The sequence below is a fragment of the Taeniopygia guttata genome, chromosome 15 (genome assembly GCF_048771995.1).
Source record: "Taeniopygia guttata chromosome 15, bTaeGut7.mat, whole genome shotgun sequence".
Taxonomy (NCBI): domain Eukaryota; kingdom Metazoa; phylum Chordata; class Aves; order Passeriformes; family Estrildidae; genus Taeniopygia; species Taeniopygia guttata.
This window is the reverse complement of record NC_133040.1, coordinates 9,896,968-9,916,556: the sequence shown is the minus strand read 5'-3', so window position 1 is coordinate 9,916,556 and position 19,589 is coordinate 9,896,968. Positions and strand designations below refer to the sequence as shown.

Sequence of the window (19,589 nt, the reverse complement as noted above, 5' to 3'; positions counted from 1 at the left end):
TTAGTGTCCAAACTTAATTAAATATGAAAATCAAGTAAAGATTTAAGAGAATTTTAAAAAAATATGGAATCCCAGAATGGTTTGGGTGGGAAGGGATCTTGAAGCCCATCCAGTCCCACCCCTGCCATGGGCAGGGACAACTTCCACTACCCCAGATTACTCCAAGCCCTGTCCAACCTTGCCTGGAACACTTCCAGGGATCCACAATATTTTGCTGTAGTGAGGTTACTTACAACGGGAACAGGAATCCTGTGACTTTTCTTTACATCTAAATACACAAAACAGACAGAAAATGAGTCAGACCTGCAGAGTGCTGAGCCCTTTAGCTCAAACCTCTGAACACCAAGATTAAAAAAAGCAAAGTTATGACCCCTCCTAAACATCCCCCAGAAGAGCCAAAAACTTATTTCCTGAAAAAACTATTTATTTGTTTAACATAAAATATCTAATGTGGACTTCAACTCTCCAATGCCACGTTGGGAACAGGAACCAGAGGAGTATTTTACAACAAGCTTGAGATACACCAAGTTTTTCAACATTAAAATGTAAATCCAGCTTAGAAACTGTACATTCAGACATGGAAACATTCACTGCTCTTTCAGCAAGTATTTGGGAATAACAAATCCTCCCATCCAAGCACACTTGGGGAATTACATTCCCACACCAGCTTGGTTATCTTGGACACTTGGCAAAACCAAATCCCACAATTCTGTTTGAATTCCAAAGGATCTCACTTTCCTGTTTGAAACAAAGCAGTTGCAGTAATTCCTTTACCAGTGAAAAATACCCAATGTGGAAAAGGACTCTTTGGAAGTTTATTTTGTACCTAAATGGTGCTGCCCTACTGATAAAATCTAGTGGTGATTTAGAACTGGTGTGTGTCAACCCCAGTGTTCTCAGTGAGCAAGCTAAAATGGCCTTCTCTTATTAATTATATGCAAATTCCTGCAAATTCTCAATTCCAGATCTGTTTCTCCAATGCCCAATGGGCTCCTGCTGAATTCAGCCAGGTGGGATCAGCTGTGGTGGGCTCCTACCTCTCCCTTTCATTCAGCTGATCCAAAGCCCATGGATATCCACAGGAGATTTTCCCAGATTTCAGTGAGCTTTGGATCAAGCTTTAACAAAATCAAAGACCCAGCAACACCAATCTTGGTATTTCTATCATTAAATAGATTTTTTTTTAGTGCAGAATTCATAAAAAGTGAAAAGCAAAAATGCCTTCAATTTTTTGGTTAACACTGTAAATGGCACAGGTTAAAACTGATCTATTCAACAGCATGGAAAATGTTGTATTCCCTATAAATCTTTACCTGGGAAGTAGCTTATCTGTAGGATCCAGGTGTGCATGAACAGATAAACTTCACCTAAAACTCTCTAAAGGCCGTTGAATGCAATTCTTTAAAACTGCTGAATAATTCACCTAAAAAAAAATGAAGTGAGATGTGAACATTACCCCTGGGAAAGCAGAATTTTAACTCAAGGCATTGAGTAACAAACTGGGCCATGGTGGGGGGAATTCCTTCAGGCCAGGCCTGTCCTGCACTTTGGATTCTCTGTCACCTCTGCCCAGGCTCAATTCCAGAGTTTTGGGATGAAAACCCAAGGAAGGAAGCATGGAAACACCTGGGGGACTGGAATGGCCTCAAGGGCCTCCACCAGCAGCAGGATGAGGATGGAATGTCAGAGCTGCCACTGAGGGGTGAACAGCCTGACTGTGCACAGGCAAACTCAGCTCCAGGAGATCCCAGCCCAGCAGCTTTTCCAGCCCACTGGCCACACATGTGGGGTAATATCTGATTAAACCCATCCAGGATCTGCTCCCTCACTGCTATGATCCTTATCAAGCACATCAGAGGCCAGCCCAAGTGAAAGCAGAGGTTCCCCATCCCTGGAAGTGTTCAAGGCCGGGTGTGGATGGGGTTTGGAGCATTCTGATCTAGTGGAAAGTGTCCCTGCCTGGATGAGCTTTAAGGTGCCTCCCAACCCAAATCACTTTGGAATTCTGGTATTCCATGGAACAAGTTCCTCTGCTTTGCTCCAGGCTGCTCTAGGCACACAGAGGGAAGGACCCAACTCCAGCCTGGCAGAAGGAGGTGAAATGAGTTGTGGTTGGTGTCAGTGCCATGAGAGCCCTGTCTGTTTACTGGGATCAGCTGGAGCTTGAATTTGGTGGAGTGTGAGGACACAGGGACAGGGGACACAAAGGGAACCAACCCAGCTGGAACAGACAGAGGGTTCTGTGCCATCACCCACAGCTGAGCCCAGGGATCCCAAGGATCTCTTGGGAGCTGAATTCATTTTCGTCTTGCTGGGAAAAGCCAAGTTTGCCTGTTTTCACCAACTTTTCCTGGAATCCTTCACTCACCATCCTCCAGTGGGACTGCATGGACACTCGGTGCCTTGGCAAACTCAGTTCTCAGCAGAACATCTCCCCTCACACAATTTCAACCTCTTTGGCCTTTTCCATCAGCCTGAGCCTCCTGGCTTTCTTTAAGGAATTTTCCACTCCCCTCAGTCTCCAAATGAGCAGCCTGGCATTCATGGTGGAGCACTGCAGTGACCTCAGAGCTGTGTCCCTCAGTGACAGCTGTGCCCCACAGTGCTCACTTGTACTGCACCAAACATGGACTTGGAGACCTATTCCTGACCCCAAGAATGGGACATGCTTCCCAGGATACTTAAAATGTTCCACTGTAAAAATGTGTTGCACATTTACTTGCGTTCAAGTGAGTCACTTGCTCAGACAGATCACAAATCTCCAGTGCTCCCACAGCCTCACCAAGTCCATCTCACCCACATTTGGTTGTGTGTTCCAAGGTCTGGAATCCTGAACATCCACTGAAACCTTGATGAGGCACATCTCAGACCTCTACACATTCCCACAGACTCTGCCACCTGACTTGTGCCCAGGGACAGGTTTGTGACAAACCAGACAAGCTTGTCCTCACCTGAGCTCTGTTACATTCCCTGACAAGAGTGGGATCATCCCTTGAGGAGCCACACCTGGAGGAGGGATGTTCCTCATCCAAGAGCACTGCAGATGGGCTCTTCCCATGGTTTTGTGCATTCATTCCAGCTACATTCCTTTGTCAATCAATGTACAATCAGCAGGAAAGGGCCTGCCCAGCTGCCAGGGAGTGGCTCCATCCCAACAGCAGCTCCCGACTCCGCTTGGGGCTACCTCACCATGAGGATGTGCCCAGGTAATGGAGCAGGGCCACACCTGGATCCACACAGAGAACCCCAGGAGTGAGAACCTCCTCACTCCAAGCAACAGACAGAGAGCTCAAGGTCCCTGGCAATGCCAGAGAAGTCCAATTCTGCTCCAAGACATGAGGATTTACACATTGGACTCGATGAGCTTGGAGGTATTTTCCAACCTTAACGACTCTGCGATTTACATTTCTGCTACAAGCTCCCAGCTCTGCAGCAAACACCACCCTCCCTGCTCCAACTACCCACCTGGGATGGGAGACACAGTCAGGAATCAGTTTCTAAGCAATCCACTCTCCAGGAACAAAACCCAACTGGAAAGCCTGGGTTGGTTTGATGGAACCACATTTTGGTGATGGTTTTGATGGCTAAAAGTGCAAGGCAGGCATTTAATCCATAGTGGTAGGGATGGAATCCACCCTGTGCCAGGCCAGGGCCACCCTAAAGATGAACCTCTTGGTTTTAGGCATCAAGAGCTCAGTGTTTTAATGACAGCTTATGCTGGGCTGCAGTCATTTGGCATTTGCTTGGCACAGGACATTTTAAGCTGAAGAGCTGACCATGCAAGCATGACAGACTGAAGAGAAACCCCTCCTGCTAAACTTCCAAGGGTATCTGCATCAAAGGCTTCTCCATCCAAAAAAATTTTTATGAGTGTGAGCAAAGAGCAGCAGAAACACAATTTGCTGAGGTTCAACCCCAAACTCCTGCAGTTTGACACGTGAGGATGGCAGTGATGGTGGTCAGCTTTCCATGCTTCAGGCTCAGAGTTTTTGTGAGACATCTCGCTCCTATCCTTCACTCTTCCAGCAGGTTTCCATGTCCCATCATTCCTGTGATTCCCCTGGGGAATGAGATCCTCTGCCCACCATCTCCTGGCCCCATTCCTTGTGGCTGGACTCCTGCAGGCCACGGCCCTTGGTCTCGATGGGCAGGAAGCAGGAGGCCAGGGCAGCCAGCAGGCAGCAGCCACTGTAAACCAGCAGAGTCAGATAGACTGAAGATTCCAACATCACCTGCAGGAAAAAGGCAGGGAATGCAAAACAACACCTCAGCATGGAAATACAGACACTAGTGGAGCAACAGAAATTTTAATTGTAGTATTGGGAATAATGTTTAACTTGAAGATTCTGGAAAGGAGGGAGATTATAGATTGTGCCAGGACAATGGACAGTGGTTTTAAACTGTCAGAGGGCAGGATTATACTGGATTTTAGGAAGGAATTCTTCCCTGTGAGGGTGGGAGGTCCTGGCACAGGCTGCCCAGAGAAGCTGTGGCTGGCCCATCCCTGGAAATGTCCAAGGACAGAGCTTGGAGCAACATGGGATAGTGGAAGAAAAACAGGTTCTAGATCACCTTCATAGAATCATGGAATTGCTAAAGCTGGAAAAGACCTCCAAGATCATCAATCCAAGCTTCCTGTGCCTCCAATTTCAGAGGAGAAGGTATTTACCTGTGCAATGAACGGGGTTATGAGGGCTCCCACTCTGGCCATTCCACTGCACGTTCCCAGGCCCAAAGCACGTGTGGCTGTGGGATAAACCTGTGGGAAAAACATCATCCCATCAATCCCAGTGGGAAGTTTTCCTCCTTCCACTCCTAAATCAATGAGAATTAGTAAGTGGTGCCACAGCACATTCTGTCAATGACAATGGGATTTACAGCTCCAGCCTGGGGTGAGGTCCATTGGGAACAGGTCATCAAAATGACTTTCCCACCCCATTCTCATTCCCCTTGAACATTCCTATCACCCTAACAATCCCCCTTACCTCAGGAGTGTAAACATAGGCAGCCTGAAATCCTCCTGAAATAAAAGCTCTTGCAATGAAGAGCAGCACAGTAAGAACATTTCTGTGAGGAGAAAGAGGAGAGCAGAGTTTGGGAATGTTAAGTACAATCTGCTGGGTTCACTTGGAATTCACTTTTACTTCCCTCCCAAACTCTGGCAAGAAAACCCAACCCCAGCTGAGCACGACCATCCCACAGCTTTTCAAACCACCACTCCCAGTTCTCCCACCAAAACTAAGAGAGGACACGGAGAAATCCTTTACTCCAGCTGTTCTCTGTGCTGGACTCACCTTCCAACACAGAGAAAGAGCAGGAGGCTGCAAAAGGAGAAGACAAGGAAGGACAGGGCCATGGTTTTCTTGCGGCCAATGCGGTCGATGATCCACAAGGTCACCAACACCCCTGTGGGAAGAGACCAGGAGACCCTTGGGAATCTGGCAAAGAGGGGCTGCAGCAGATTTAACACAGTTTAGATTGGAAATTTTGGCCTCTCTTTCCAATCCTTTGCTGGCCCCAGGCAAGGCTGTGGATGGATTGCTGCTGGTGTCATGTGAAAACAGAAATTCTGTGTCCCACCTGCTGAGTCCTGCTACATGCTCCCCAAATCCATACTCCCATCCAGGGATTACTGATGTAAATGCCTAAAACACCTGCTCATGGCTCACTGGAAGAAGTTCTGTTCAGCTTCTGGCCATTGTTCCCTGCTGTATTTAAGAATGTGGTATTTTCTTTCTGTTCTGTTATTTAGATGTTTCACCAAATTATTTATCCCTTGCTTTTTGATAGGAAATAGATCAAGCTCGGGAAATCTCACTATTAAGTCTTCCCTCCAATGCAATTTTCCCAGATCCTTTTAAAAGATGGTGCACAGTAGGAGTGGGGATTATTCCAGCATCAATGTCACATCCAGAGGTATCCTGTCAGTATTTCTCTCCCACCTCAGTGTGTGTGAGGATCAAACCAGACCTTGCAGCCACAGCACCACTCCAGCCACCCACTCTTTTTTCCTGGGTATCCTTTCCAAAATGCCTGTTTGGCTGCACACTCCTCTTAGGAATGACTGTGCATATTTCTCAGTCATACTTGCAAACTATCATTCATTAAATGGCTTTTCCTTGAGCTTTTAGCCCTGAAATTATGATCCAGGAGAGTGAAAACATCCTGATCCCTGTCTCTGGTGTTGTTTCAGTCACATTAACACTGGGAGATCCCCTCCATCTGAAGGATCAATGGCTGTTTCACATATTTTGCTTGTCCTATGCCAGATTGTCCATTGAATTTTGCTGGAATTGCCTGAAAAAATCACAGGATCAGGACTGAGGCTGGACACAGGGATTGAGGGAGCAAGGTCTCCCTCAATTTACTGTACCCATCATCCTTTGAAAATCCTTCTGGAAAGTCACTTATGGATAGAAATTCCAGTGTTTCTGCCCCTTTGATTGAGTTGGTTTTGCTCCTTCTGAAGTGTTGCTGGGTTGGAACAGACAGAGGAACCATTCCAGAGCAATGATTGATTTTTTTTCTGGAGTGATCCCAAGGCAGGGAGAATCCACAGCTACAGCAAGGAGCTCTGAGTGCTGTGGGAAGCATCAAGCCAGACATCCCAGTCCCTCTGCTGCTACCAGAGCCCATTCCCACACCCTGAGCCATTCCAAGGAAAAAACTGGAGCTTCCCATTGCTCCTTACCGGGGAATTCTGACAGGGTTGTCCAGAGCAGGTCAGTGTAATCTTCCTCTGTCAGGTACTCACAGGTCAGGCTGCACTTGGCTTTTACTTCTTGCCTTCTGCTGGATACTGCAGGGGAAAAAAGCACAAATATTCAACATATTTTAAGCAAACTCTTCCCTATTTACCCTTCCTGCTGGGTCTCTCATTTTTACTGCTGAAATTTAGGAAGGGATGAGCTGGAAGGACTGGTATGGATTCACACCCACCATCCCTTAAAATACTTCTGGGAAGTTGTTTAGGGATAGAAATTCAAGTGATTCTGCCCCTTTGATTTAATTGTTATTCCTCTTCTGATGCCTGCAGTGCTGCTGGGATAGAATTCAGAGTCAGAGGGGCATTGAAGAGCAATGCTTGGTGATTTTGCTTGAAAACACTGAACATTTATAATATTTTCTGTGACAGGATGTCTCAGCTCAATGAACATTCCACCTCCTTATCAGCTGTACAGCCTGAATTATTTTCCAGCTCAGGGTTCAGGACAGAATTAACTCAAATAATTCAGTTTCTCCCAACACAAATTGGGATCCCAACACTTCCTACATTCTGAGAATACTCAACAATCCCATGTCCTCATAAAAACAAGGGTTTTTAGGGGCTACATCCTCCTCTGGGGAGGCAAACCTGAGTCAGAGCTCTCAGAGCTCATCACTGCTGTTCAACCCTGGAATCTCCCCATTCACCTTTTATAATTTCCCAACTTCCAGGCAGTTTTCCCTAATTACAAATGTTCTGAATGCAATCATTCCTCCCCTGGGGAGTCAAACTCTTCAAACTCCTTCTTAACTCAGTCAAAGCACCTTTTTTTTTCCCCCAAAAAAATTCTGCAACACAAAGGATGTTGATTTCCCACCATTATCTTTTTTCTCAGCAGGTTTTCCCATCTTGAGAACCCAGGAGCTCCACAGCAGCAGTTTCTCTCTCTCAGAACTAATTAGATCTGTGAAATCTGCAAACTTGTATTTATTTAATCACCTTTTTTTCTTTATCAACAGGAACAGATAGCAGGTCTGCCTTGAAGGTTGTCTTCCTGTTTGACATTTTGGGCTCAAAACCACTGCAGGACCACTCTGCACTGGGCAGAGATGAGGAAAAATTTAAAATAAAGTAAACTTAAAACTCAGCCACATTCCTTTTCCAAACCACCAGCAGAAGGTGATCTAATAAAAGATATTCCAGCAGTTTTAACAGGACATATTTAAAAAGAAAAGATGGAGCAATACTCACTGCTGCAAACATCCCCTGCTTGGAAGAGCTCTGTAGTTAATAAAACTAACCCATAATATGAAAAAGCATTGGAAAACCTGCAAGGAAGCAAATGAGAGAGGAAGTTTCAGCTGACCCAATTTAAAAGAAACAAAAATCCTACCTCAAAGCTATTTCAGCATTCAGAAAATTAAAGGGCAATTTGATTTGGAATGCTTGCATGGTTGAATGAATTACAAATCAATACAGGTTGGGTTTTTTTTGTTTGTTTTTTTTTTTTTTTTTTTTTCTGGTTGGTTGTTTTTTCTGAGGAGGAAGTTGCTGTATTTGAGTAAAATCCCTTCAGTAAAACCCATTTAGAGCTGTGCTGGCACTGAACCTTTAGGTTTTCTCTTACCAAATAAACCAGAGCAACAAGGTGGTCCAGCGGAAATGGGGGGTGAAAAGATCCCTCATTTTGCCTCTGTCCTCCTGTTGGGAACAAGCAGAAGTTGGGTGATGAGGGACAGCTAAAGCATCAAATTTCATCCTGTGTCATGCATTCAGACCCAGGAATTCTAACCTGAGCTCTTCAACAACCTCAAAGATTGGTTTTCTTTAATAATAGTGAAGTTAAATAACATTAATGCCCACTTTAAAGCTGCTTTTCACTTCCAAATGAGAAATTAACTCTTCCTCAGTGGGAAAGAGATCTAAATGATCAAACCTCATTTCTTCTGCCTAGCTGAGACATTAAAATTGAACAGCACGTTGATTATTTGCTTAAAAACCCCCTCAGTTTCACTGTTCTGTGACCTGTACATACCTGCCTGGAAACCACCAGTTTTCCCAAGGGCATTGGAGCTCCATTTTCTGTGGCAATCCTCTTCAAAGTGGCCAGAGCTTTCTCCTGGTTCCCAGATAACACATCATACCTGGCACTTTCTGGCAGCCACTAAGGGAGCAGAGCAGGTCACACATACAACCAACAAAAATCCCAATAAATTTCAATAAACTGGCATTTTCCTTGGGGGAATCTCAGTGACTTCAGCAGATTCTCACATGACAGAGGATTACAGAGATAAGCTTGAAGAATTCCAAGGAAGAATTCCAAGGATCATCTCATCAGGCTTTAAACTCTGCAACCCCCCACTTTCCCCACCAACTCAGAACCCTTTCCCTTCCATTCCTTTGGGTTTATCCCTGAGAGCTGTTGGGAATTTTTGCAGGTTTTTTACATTATCCCTTCTGTGTAGGAATGGCAAAGCATCCAGGGCAGGTAACAAGATGCTCCTGGCATTCCAAAATTTATGGGTTTAAGCTCCTTTTAATTTAGAACAAGCTAAACTGCAGATATTCCTGAAAAACTAAGGAATAAAAAAGGCTTCCAAACCACCTGACAAGGACATTTATCTATGAGATTGAGTGATTGGCAAAGATCTCACCTAATAAATAATAAAATAGATCACTGAAGCTCAGGTTTAACTTATTTTGGAATCTGGTCTGCACTCTGAAGATTCTATCCCTGATTTGGGAGGATTCTTAAGTGGAAATTGATTCTAGAATTGACAAAATCTAAGGAGAATTTAAGGAAATAGCAACAGCTTTTGATAAAATGTTGATTCCACTGAGATTAGCTGAAACAAAATTACTAAATTGGAGAGGGTCCCAGGCCTGATTTCACCAAATTCCAGCCCTCCATTGTCCTCCAGCCATTACAGTCACATCAATGCAACTCTCCCTGGAATGTTTTTCCCAGCACCCTGTTGAAGCTGCATTTTTTGGTCATTATTTCAGTTATTTCACAGAAGACATCATCAGAGAGCTCAAAACTGTCCTGATTTCCTTCAGCTGGGGCACAGAATGGGGTAGAGGAATGGGAATTGCAGGAATCCACATGAATCCATGAGGAATACCTACAAAACACAGGCCAGCAAAGAGCAGGAGTGGGAGGGCAGAGAGGATGAGGAGCCAGCGCCAGCCAAGCGTGGGCATCACCACCACTGCCAGGAGCACTTCAAACACAGTCCCAAGGGCCCAGAACACCTGCAAGAGGGAAAACAAACAGAAAAAATGAGGAATGGAGTACTCCCAAGGCCTTTGCTTTGGAACATTCCAGGCTGTGGTCATCAGGGATGGCTGGAGAGAGAAATTCCAGGGGTGCGAATTCTGCCTTAAATTATTCCAAGGCCAAAATTCTGCCCTGAGTGACTTTGACAGGTTTGGATGAAGATGTGGAGCTGAATTTAGCACTGGATTTGTCGAGCTATCAGCTCTCCAAATCCATCACTGAGATGCTTTTCACCACAAAATCATGGATACTCAATGACCCCCTTGTGCTCACTTTGCAGCCCTGGGTGCAAAATAATTTGGAAAAAGGCAAATTGAACACCAAGAGTGGAGTGTGACAGGAAAACTTTCTGCTGCTTTTGGAGCTGGGCTGGTAGCAGAGGTCAGGAGTGACTCAGCTCCACACCAAGGCCAGGTCTGGTTGCAGCTCTGAGAGGATTTCCAGGCAGGAGGATGGAAGGGATGTGACCACCAGAGGATTTGTCCCTTGAGAATCAGAATGCACCCACTCACCTCTATTAATAAAATGCACTTTGCTCTGGCTTTCATTGGAAGGAACTCAGCATATAAAGTTACCCTAAAAGAAGGAACAGAGAGGAAAATGTCAGCATAGAGAGGGAAATGCCACAGGTTCAAACATCCCTTTTACCTTTTAATAAAACTGCCAAAATCAGAGCAGCAACTCAAAGCTCTCCCTATCCTCAGAGCCAGCCAGACTGTGACATGGGCTCACACCCCCCTTTCACCCAGAACAAACCCTTCAACACTGCAGGAGAGGGCACAGTTTGCTCTTTTTGTGCGGTTTTCTGACCCCACAATCATCAGTTAAATGCAGATCTTGATGCTCATGTTTTCATAGCCCTGCTCTGAGCCAGAGCACCATTGGAAATACCATTTTATCTGGTATTTTCAGTGTGGTCCATCGGAATTCAACACAAACTCTTGCTGGATGAAGAATTTCTTCAGGGCTTTACAACTGGCTCAGAGAATTCCCGTCCATCTCCTGTGCCAGGGTTCAATTCTCCAAGAAGGGAATACTTTCATGTCACTGATATAAAATAATTTGCATTCTTTTATTGTAGGATTCAAAGAGACTTTGTTTCATGCCTGTGCCAAGGAGTGATGGCAAAGCTTCTCCAGGAGGAATTTCTGAGGAGGAATTCAGGCAGCAGCCAGTCCAGGCTCTGTCATCTCTTTCAAACTGGAAAGGTTTGGCTTTGCTCTGTTTGCATTCCATTGACTCAGTCTGTTCCTGCTTCCTTTGAGGGTTGGGAAAAAATTTCTACTAACTTAAAGAGTGGATTGTTCTCTGAGGAGCTGCCCAGTTTGTGGAAAGCAGGAAGTTTCACTCAGCATTTCATTCAAGTAGAGATCCAGAGAACTCAAACACATCTTAAAGTGTAGCTCAGGTCCTTCTGCAGTGCAGAGAAAACAGGAGCTGGTGAATGACCCCAGCAAAAGAAGGACATGGAATTGTTGGAGCCAGTCCAGAGGAGGAAATGACAATCATTCCATGGAGATCCAGGCACTCACCTCCAAAATCACACAGCTTATAGAAAGGAGCTACTTTTCCTGCTTCATCCATGTTTACCCCTCTGTCAAATAAATCCCTGTTATAGTTAGAACAGGAAACAGACTCAGGGAGTATGGGATCCACTTGGAGATCTGTAACTGGCTCTGGTTTTTCTCTCATGAAGCCACAGAACCTCAGTGAGCCAAGTCCAGTGGCCCTGGCTGGCTCTGGGACCTGCATCTCTGGGTTTTTATCTGGGAGTGGCCATGGAAGAACCACTGGGAAGGAATCTGTGATCCATCAATCCAAGCCAGGCTCTGCCTGCTCCAAAATAGCACCTCCAGAAGGCAAAAAAAATCAATTATTGGTAAGGATAAAAGACTACAGAGAGAGAGAGAATGGCTGTACCCTTCCCTTTACATTTCTAATTAAAAGCCTAGAGCAGGGTTATTTATTGCAGGTGGAAAATTTATGGATTCCTCTCTTCAGTGAAGGGAAGCACACAATGATAGAGAAATATCCTGACACTTCCTTTTCCATCTGAGCCATCCCAGCACCTCCAGTGCTCCAGGTCTGGGCTGTGTGGGTTTGAAATTCCAGCTCAGGGTGAGATGGGGAAGTTCAGACTCTGGCTGAACAATAATCTGGGGTTTTAGAATCAGATTCAGGGCTCAGCTCTGCCTCTAAATCCTGCTGTTTAAGGCATGACCTGCCTTGCAACAAGACCAAGGTTTGGGGTGGCTGAAGAGAAACAAGACTTCAGTTCTATAGGAGAATTTTATAAGAAAGAAAGAGAAATGAGGAAGTTTGGACTGGTGAATATTTACTTACGACTGAGGCACTCCTCCAATCCCAAAGCCCACCAGGCCCCTCAACACCAGGATCCAACTGTAAATGGGAGCAAATCCACTGAGGATCCCGTAGTAGAGAGTCCACAACACGCTGATCTTCAGGCCCTGTGTTCAGCAAGAGATAAAAATCACTGTAAGACAAATTAAAGTGTAAACCAGAGTAAAACAGAGCTTCAAGTGCCTTCTATTTCACAGGAGCTCAGTTCTGAATGTCTTAGTGCTGCTTTGTACACGTGGTCATTTGGGAATTTGGAATCCTGGAATGGTTTGGGTTGGAAGGGACCTTAAAGCTCATCCCATTCCAGGTGCAGGGACACTTTCCACTATCCCAGGTGCTCCAACCTGGCCTCAAACACTTCCAGGGATGAGGCAGCCACAGTTTCTCTGGGCACCTCGTGCCAGTTGCACTGAAATGGCCATGCTGCAAAAATATTGGGATATATCCCAGCAGGAGCTGCAGACTTACTGTTTTTCTCCCATACTGGTCTGAAATGTTTCCCCAGAGTGTGGAGCTGGACATCATTCCCACAAACACCACCTGTGGAACAACAGGAAAAAAAAATCTTTCCCTGAACAAATGAGAATTCCAATGTGACAGACACAGAACACAAACTTCCAGTGAAATCAGAACATTTCAGCCCAAAACAGAGTGAGATGTGCAGGAGGTCAGAGAATGGTTTGGGTTGGAATGAACCTCAAAGATCATGCAGTTTTCTCTGGGTTGGAGCAGGGAAGCAACAAGGTTCCTCCTCAAGTCAGCTTTGCAATAAAAAATCCATCAGTGACAACCCAGAGAATCCCAGTCTGGCCTGGACTGGGAGCACTGGTGTTGTCCCACTGTGAGTCCAGCCTGGAAGACAAAGAGCTCTCCAGTTCCAAGGAAAATATTCCTGAATAAAAGCTGAGGAGCTGTTGGTTGAGACCTCCAGGACAGAGCTCTCCTCCAGCCTCCTACCACCATCCTCAGCAGCTCCCGGATTTGAATGGAGATAAAATTACGCCTTAAAAGTTTAGAAAAGTTTGAAGTGTGAAAGAAAATATCCCTGAAGCTTTTTTCAGTGGGGACACTCGTGTGCTGAGCTGCACTCAGGGATGGGAGATTTATGGGATTCAGGACACCATTTCAATCTGCTGAGCATTTTAACCATTTTACACAATCAAACAAAGGGCATTAAAAACTAAAGGACAGAGAAATTCAGGAAATAAAATGCCTGCATTCATCAGTGGCCTATGCTGAGAGAAGGGTTCCCAAATTTGTTTTCTTATCCCTAAAGGCATTGCAGGATTCCAACATCACAGCACCATCCTTGGAGGTGGTGCTGTAAGATCTCTGCTTCCAAAGATCACTGGATAATCCCACAATTATTTAGGCTGAAAAAGACTTCTGATATCATTGTGTCCAACCTCAAAAATCAACTGTTTGTTCTCTGTCAGGGCTCTCAGCATGTCAGAGAGCTTAGATATGGGGAGAGAGAAAGATTTGCAAACAAGATGATAAAAATTTACCAATTTTTTTTATTATTATTAATCAAAGGGTTTGAATTTTAGGATGAATCTGAGTGAATTCATAAGTTTTCCTGGAAATTACAGGAAACTTCAAGCCTGAAAGCTGCAAAATGCCCTCGGTTCTCACTGAGTTTCGTTACAAAAAACTCCTATAAATCTTTTTTTAAAACCTCCTATAAACTTCCAAGCTGAAGGCAATCTGCACAGGCCATGAGGAGATTTAATTTTGGGGATACAAAGCAAAATGTCCGGATAACAATGATGGCAAAACCTGAGGGAAGACAGGAGCTGTCAGGTATTTTTCCTACCGAGGTGAGCAATGCAACCTGCCAGCTGGGTAAGCGCCACTCACAGTGCAGCTGAGGAGCAAGGATACTTAAAATCATCATTTCCATGGCATCTGCCATCTGCAGGGGGAAGAGAAAGCAAAAATCAACAACTGCCTGCAAATCAGGTGGATTTAGGAATCAGTAAGAGGCTTTGGTGACATTTCTGTGACATTCCTGCCTTGTGGTTGAACAAAATGTTTAACATTGAAACTCGTTTCTGATTGTCAGCACTTTTAGTAACTCTGGCAGAGAGGATTCAAAGAGCTGAACCCAAAGATTTTGAGGAGGTTTGGTTGGTCCGTGACACATGTTCAGTCACTTCCACTCCTTCACACATGGATTCAGTCAGGACTGGTTAATACCTTGTAACTTATTCCCTTAAACACTCCTGGATTAGCACAGATCACCTAGAAACCAAATTCCACAGCTGATTTAGGATCTAAACCATGGCAGATTCCAGCTTTTTACGTGGATAAAAGCCAGGAAATACAGCTCCAGGTATCAAGATCCTAAAATACATCACAGGAGGTGGAACACAGAGCTTCAGAAAGAGCAGAAAAATGGAAACCAGAACTTTTTTGTTGTTGATATCAAAATTAAAAGTGGAAGTTCTGGGTTGCTGTTCCTCTGACACTGAGATTACAGCAATCCTGACTGATACAGACAACTGAGGTGGCAGCTGATGGGAGGAATCTGGCAAAATCACTGCAGGAAACCTCAGGTTCTGCAGGAGTAGCCTGAAATCTCTCTTATTTGAAACCAAACTGAAGTGGAAAATTGAAATTGTGTTCCAAACCCTGATCTCTAAGAACTTCAGAGACAAAGAAATCCATCATTACCCCTCACAACAAGGCTGAGTGCTGCTGTTAGTTTGGAATTTCCAGTGAAATTCCTGCTTTATTGTACATTTATCTGCTTGGAGACTCTCTGCCCTCATTATCAGAAATCCCCGAGATTCTCTAAGTGATGATCGTGTATTGATCCTGATCCCAATTACTTGCCCATGCCAATCCAGTAATGACAGAGAGCTTCCACTGGAACTTCCCAAATCCAATGGCTTCCACTGCATCCTCCACCATGAAAGTATCTGGAAAGAAAACAATTCCAGTGGATTCATTCCTGAGAAAAGCTAGCCCTTGAGAGAGATTGTTCTGGTTTAATTACTAATTAATTGGCTAATCTGCTGAGATCTCAAATATATAATACAGCTACTTAGTTGTTATTATATAATTCCTACTCAGGAAAATCTCTGTCTTCTTCCAAAGCCAAAATAATCAAATTTTTCCTAGAATATTTTAATCATGTGGAGGTAAATCAGTATGGCACCCACAAATCCAGCCCATGTTCAGCCTCTTCCTCCTGGGAGTGACTCCTCCAGCCACTCAAATGCAGCTTTCTGTGGGGAGAAACAGCTCTGCCCCAGCCCACAGCAGCGCTGGGAGCTGCAGGGAATGTTTCAGTGCAACCTCTCATTATTTAAATGTAGGTAGAATTTCTCCAAAACACACAAATCTTAAACCCTGCTTCTGTCAAAAATGCTGCTGGTTGTTTCCCACCCACTGCCACGATCTCTTTAGTTTGTTCCAGCTGAAGGTGCTGAGATGTCTCAAATTCCTTTGCTCAAATGCAAAATGAAACGACCAAGAAAGAAAAGCACATTTTGATATTTGAGTTGTTTAAATCAACTGAAGTCTCACAGTTGAAAAGGACATTTCTCAGCAAAGCTTTGGCTCAAAGCTGTGAGATCTGCTCAACACAAACCAGGAGGAAATCAAACAAAATCCAAGGGATAAAGCACAGCAGAGAAATTCAGAAACAAGATTAACACCAAATTTTCACTCTGTGCTAAGAAAAACCCCAAATTTCTCCTTCCTCCTGAAGCAGTGATGCCTCCAGGCAGGAAGCAGAGGCTGAGATGGACATTCCTGTTGTCCTCTAGGAAAAGAGGAGCCAGGAACTCTGCAGATTCATCTCAGCCTTGAAGGAGAGCCAGGTGTAGCTGCTCCAGGAGCTCTGAGCAGCTCCAGAGGGAATTCAGGCAAATTCCAGTGTGGCAGCTGGACCCACAACTCCCTCCCAGGAGTATCCAGCACTGGGGACACAAAAAGGAGCACAGAGAGCATCCCACAGAGAATGGGCTGATCAACCCACCATCTTCAGGTCTAACACGATTTCCCTGAGTTATTCTTTTTTCTGGGTATCCTGAACTTCTCCAAACCTCCTGTACCCAGCCTGACTGAGATGAAGAGATCCCACAAGCCTCTCCCTGCAGGAAAACAAGAGCCCTGCTCACCATCCGTGGGGTTGGCAAATTCTTTGGGCACTGCAGCTCCATCTTCCAGCTCCACCGGCTCCAGCTCCGTCCTCACCCCCTCGATCTGCACCTCGTGCTCTCCCGAAATTCCATCCTCCTCCGACCTCGAGCTCTCCCCAGTTCGGCGGAACTTCACCACCCTGAAAGCACAAAAAACTGGGATGGATCCTTCCAGGAGGATTTGCCAGCTGGGGAGGCTTGAAACCCTTTTCCCACCAAGGCTTCTCCTCATTCCCTGCCTCCGTTCTCCACTGGGAACGCTGGGATTTGTGTTTGGATCTGGTTTCCTACGTTGGGATGGGATCTAATCCTTGGATTCGGACACAGAAGTTGTTACTGTGCTATCCACAAAGTTATAAAACCACAGAGGTCATAAAAATATGATGGAATGATGCATATTTAATGAGATCCATGTTTGGTGTGCCTGGATTTAATTGGAATTAGGCATTGCTGTGTCACTGAACTGGATTTAATTGGAATTAGGCATTGCTGTGTCATTGAATTTTGAGGGTTTTGTCCAGGCAGGAAGAGCCCAAATTCCATTTCCTGAGTTGTTTTTGTGATTAGAAACTCCTGAAATGCACCAGAATTTGAAATATTATTTAGTGAAATGCAATTACTGAGCTCATTCAGGGAATGGATGGATTTTTTTCCAGCAGGATGCTGATTCTGTGACTCTGCTTTCATCTTAAACAGAATTATTTAGTATCATGTCATTAATGAAATATCTGTATTTTGAGACCAGAATTTGCTAAATTGACACAGCTTTGATGTTTTGCTCCCTTCCCACAGAGAAGGTTTTTTTCCCATTTATGAAGTTTCTTGTGGCCAAAGATTTGGGAACAGATCCCTCAAACTACATTCACTTTATCTGCAACACAGCAGAACTTTCTCCCTTTGGAAAGTGAAAATCCCTTGGATTTAAGTGAAATCATTTTGGAAATAAATTATATTATCCCAGAATCACAGGGAGGAACCTTAAATATCATTCCAGCTTTGGAAGTGATGGATCCTACAAAATCTGAGAAACACAAATCCAGATTGCCACATTCCTCAGCACAGAAAATAAAAATATAGGTGTAGAATTTAGGGATACAGGAAACAAACAAAGCGAAAAACTCCACAGGGATAATTTCTGTTCTATGCTTGCCAAATTTTTCACATCTGGGACATCTCAGGGAGCTGCTGCATTTATCTGCAAAATCTCACAGCACCAAAACACCTGCACTGGAAGGTACTTTGGAATGTATTCCCAGGTTTTGGTCTTAAAAATGGGGGGAAAAAAGCTTGATAAAATAACCTCTGATAAAATAACCTCTGATTCTTTTCCCTGACAAGCTCAGTCCTAACAAAGGACTGGAAAAGAGCTGGAGTTCTTGTCCAACTTAGCAGGAATGTTATGGGACAGGGTGCTCTGTCATTGACACGAGCTCATGAATATTTAACACCAACTTTGAACATTCCTTCCCTGCCTTGCAGAGCCCCATGATTTATAAATAGGAAATATGTTGCAAAACACCTGAGAATGGAGCATTAGGATAAAAACCAGGTTGGTTTTAAAGGGAGCATTTGGGATTGAGGGGAAAGGAAGGAATTCCTGAGGTTAAAGGCACCCAAGATTTTATCAGGTTTGGGGTTGGGTTTTTGCTTTTATTTTTTTTAAATGATTTTTTTTTTTTGCACAGATGCAGCAACCACATCCCCAAAATCAGCATTTTCCTTGTGCAGCAGCAGCAGCGTTTGGCTTTCCAGAAAGGCTGGTGATGCCGGTTTTTGGGGTCCCCCGAAGCCCCCTTTGGCAGGGCAGGTTCTTGCTCTGCCATTCCTCCCTGGCGAGGAGGAGGAGGAGGAGGATGGCGAGGAAGCACAACGTTATTTACAGCCAACCCCCCCCTGCAGAGGCGATCCCAACGTCTCCTCTCCCCAAATCCCCACGGTTTTATCCCAACCCCTGCTGATTTTTTTACCGCCATCAAATGCACACCGACAACAACAACAACAAAAAAAAAAAACAAACCCCAAAATCCAAACCAAACAAAAAAACAACCGAGACGAGTGAATTTATGTAACAAACGGCTCCTGCATCCCTCGGGATGCACCTGCAGCGGGAAAACGGCCTTGCCCGCCGGGATGTGAGCGGCTTCCCGGCAGAATTCCCTGAATTCCCTGCTCCCCGGAGGGATTCTCGGGTCGGAGGGGCAGGAGCATCCCCTGGAGCTACTCACGGCAGCTGCTTCAGCTGGAACAAATCCTCCTCCATGGCCGGGCGGCGGCTGCGCTCATCGCTCCCGCATGGCGGGCTCGGGCTGCGGGATGGAGCGGCTGGAGGGAAGGGATGGAGAGAAGGGATGGAGCGGCTGGAGAGGCTGGACAGCTCCGCTAGGCTCGGCTTAGCTGGGCTCAGCCTGGCACGGCACGGCTCGGCACGGCCGGGCTGCTTTGGTACAGCTCAGCTCAGCTCGGCATGGTTTGGCTCAGCCGGGCTCAGTTCGGTTTAGCTTGGCACGGCTCGGATCAGTTCACCCATGGCTGGGCCTGGCTTGGTTCAGCTCAGTGTGGTTTAGCACGGCTGCGCTCACCCGGGCTCAGCTCAGCACGGCTCGGCTCGGCTGAGCGCGGCTCAGTACGGCCCGGCTTAGCCGCGGGTCCCCCATGGGATCGGCTGCGCCGGGCGAACGCCCCGAGCCCGGGCGCTGCTGAGGGCACCGCGGGCCGTGTCCCCGAGGGTCACATCCAGCGGCACCGGGAACCCCCGGGCAGCGCTGCCAGGGCTGGACAACCTTTCCAGGAGTGTTCGCCCTCAATATCCCAACTGGAGCGCCCCGGGAGCGGCCACGGGGCCGCAACGTCCCGCTGCTCTCCCGGAGCTCTGCGCCACACGGCTGCGGGACGCGTCCCTCACGGCGGGGCTGTGAGGGCGGGACAGCGCGGGAGGTTCGGTGCGTCACATCAGGACCGGCCTGTGAGGCGCGGGGCTGCGCGCCACACCGGTGTCACACCGGGAACGGGCCGGTTATCCCGTCACACCGTGAAGGGGCCCGTTATCCCGTCACACCGGGCACCGCCCCGTTACCCCGTCACACCGGGCACA

The 19,589-nt window shown here is 45.9% G+C and overlaps 1 protein-coding gene across 2 annotated transcripts; it reads right to left on the bottom strand.

Annotated features, from left to right (window-relative positions):
• Positions 1 to 403: 403 nt before the first annotated feature.
• SVOP (SV2 related protein) lies at positions 404 to 19,581 on the bottom strand. 2 transcript variants are annotated; one of them, XR_012058454.1, is made up of 17 exons: positions 18,724 to 19,262; positions 16,478 to 16,638; positions 15,186 to 15,271; positions 14,164 to 14,262; positions 12,816 to 12,887; positions 12,330 to 12,454; positions 10,499 to 10,562; positions 9,836 to 9,961; positions 8,742 to 8,870; positions 8,334 to 8,407; positions 7,958 to 8,034; positions 6,692 to 6,799; positions 5,295 to 5,406; positions 4,986 to 5,067; positions 4,670 to 4,759; positions 3,466 to 4,232; positions 404 to 1,423 (listed from the first exon to the last, which is right to left on the bottom strand). XR_012058454.1 is itself a non-coding variant. In XM_012578124.5 (16 exons), the coding sequence occupies exons 1-16, from the start codon at positions 18,756 to 18,758 to the stop codon at positions 4,044 to 4,046; spliced, it is 1,629 nt and encodes a 542-aa protein (XP_012433578.1). In that variant the 5' UTR covers positions 18,759 to 19,581; the 3' UTR covers positions 404 to 4,043. The 2 variants fall into 2 exon arrangements, 1 of the variants encoding a protein (XP_012433578.1); XM_012578124.5 differs by having other exon boundaries at positions 404 to 4,232; positions 18,724 to 19,581.
• Positions 19,582 to 19,589: the final 8 nt, after the last annotated feature.

Bases quoted from the DNA above. Each gene is read 5' to 3' on its own strand.
- SVOP (XM_012578124.5), bottom strand. From the start codon at position 18,758: ATGGAGGAGGATTTGTTCCAGCTGAAGCAGCTGCC. The intron at 8,871-9,835 runs GTAGGTATTCCT...CTGCTCCCTTAG, and splicing joins TCTTTGCTGGCCTGTGTTTT to TGGCTGCCAGAAAGTGCCAG. The intron at 8,035-8,333 runs GTAAGAGAAAAC...GCTTCCTTGCAG, and splicing joins TTGTTGCTCTGGTTTATTTG to GTTTTCCAATGCTTTTTCAT.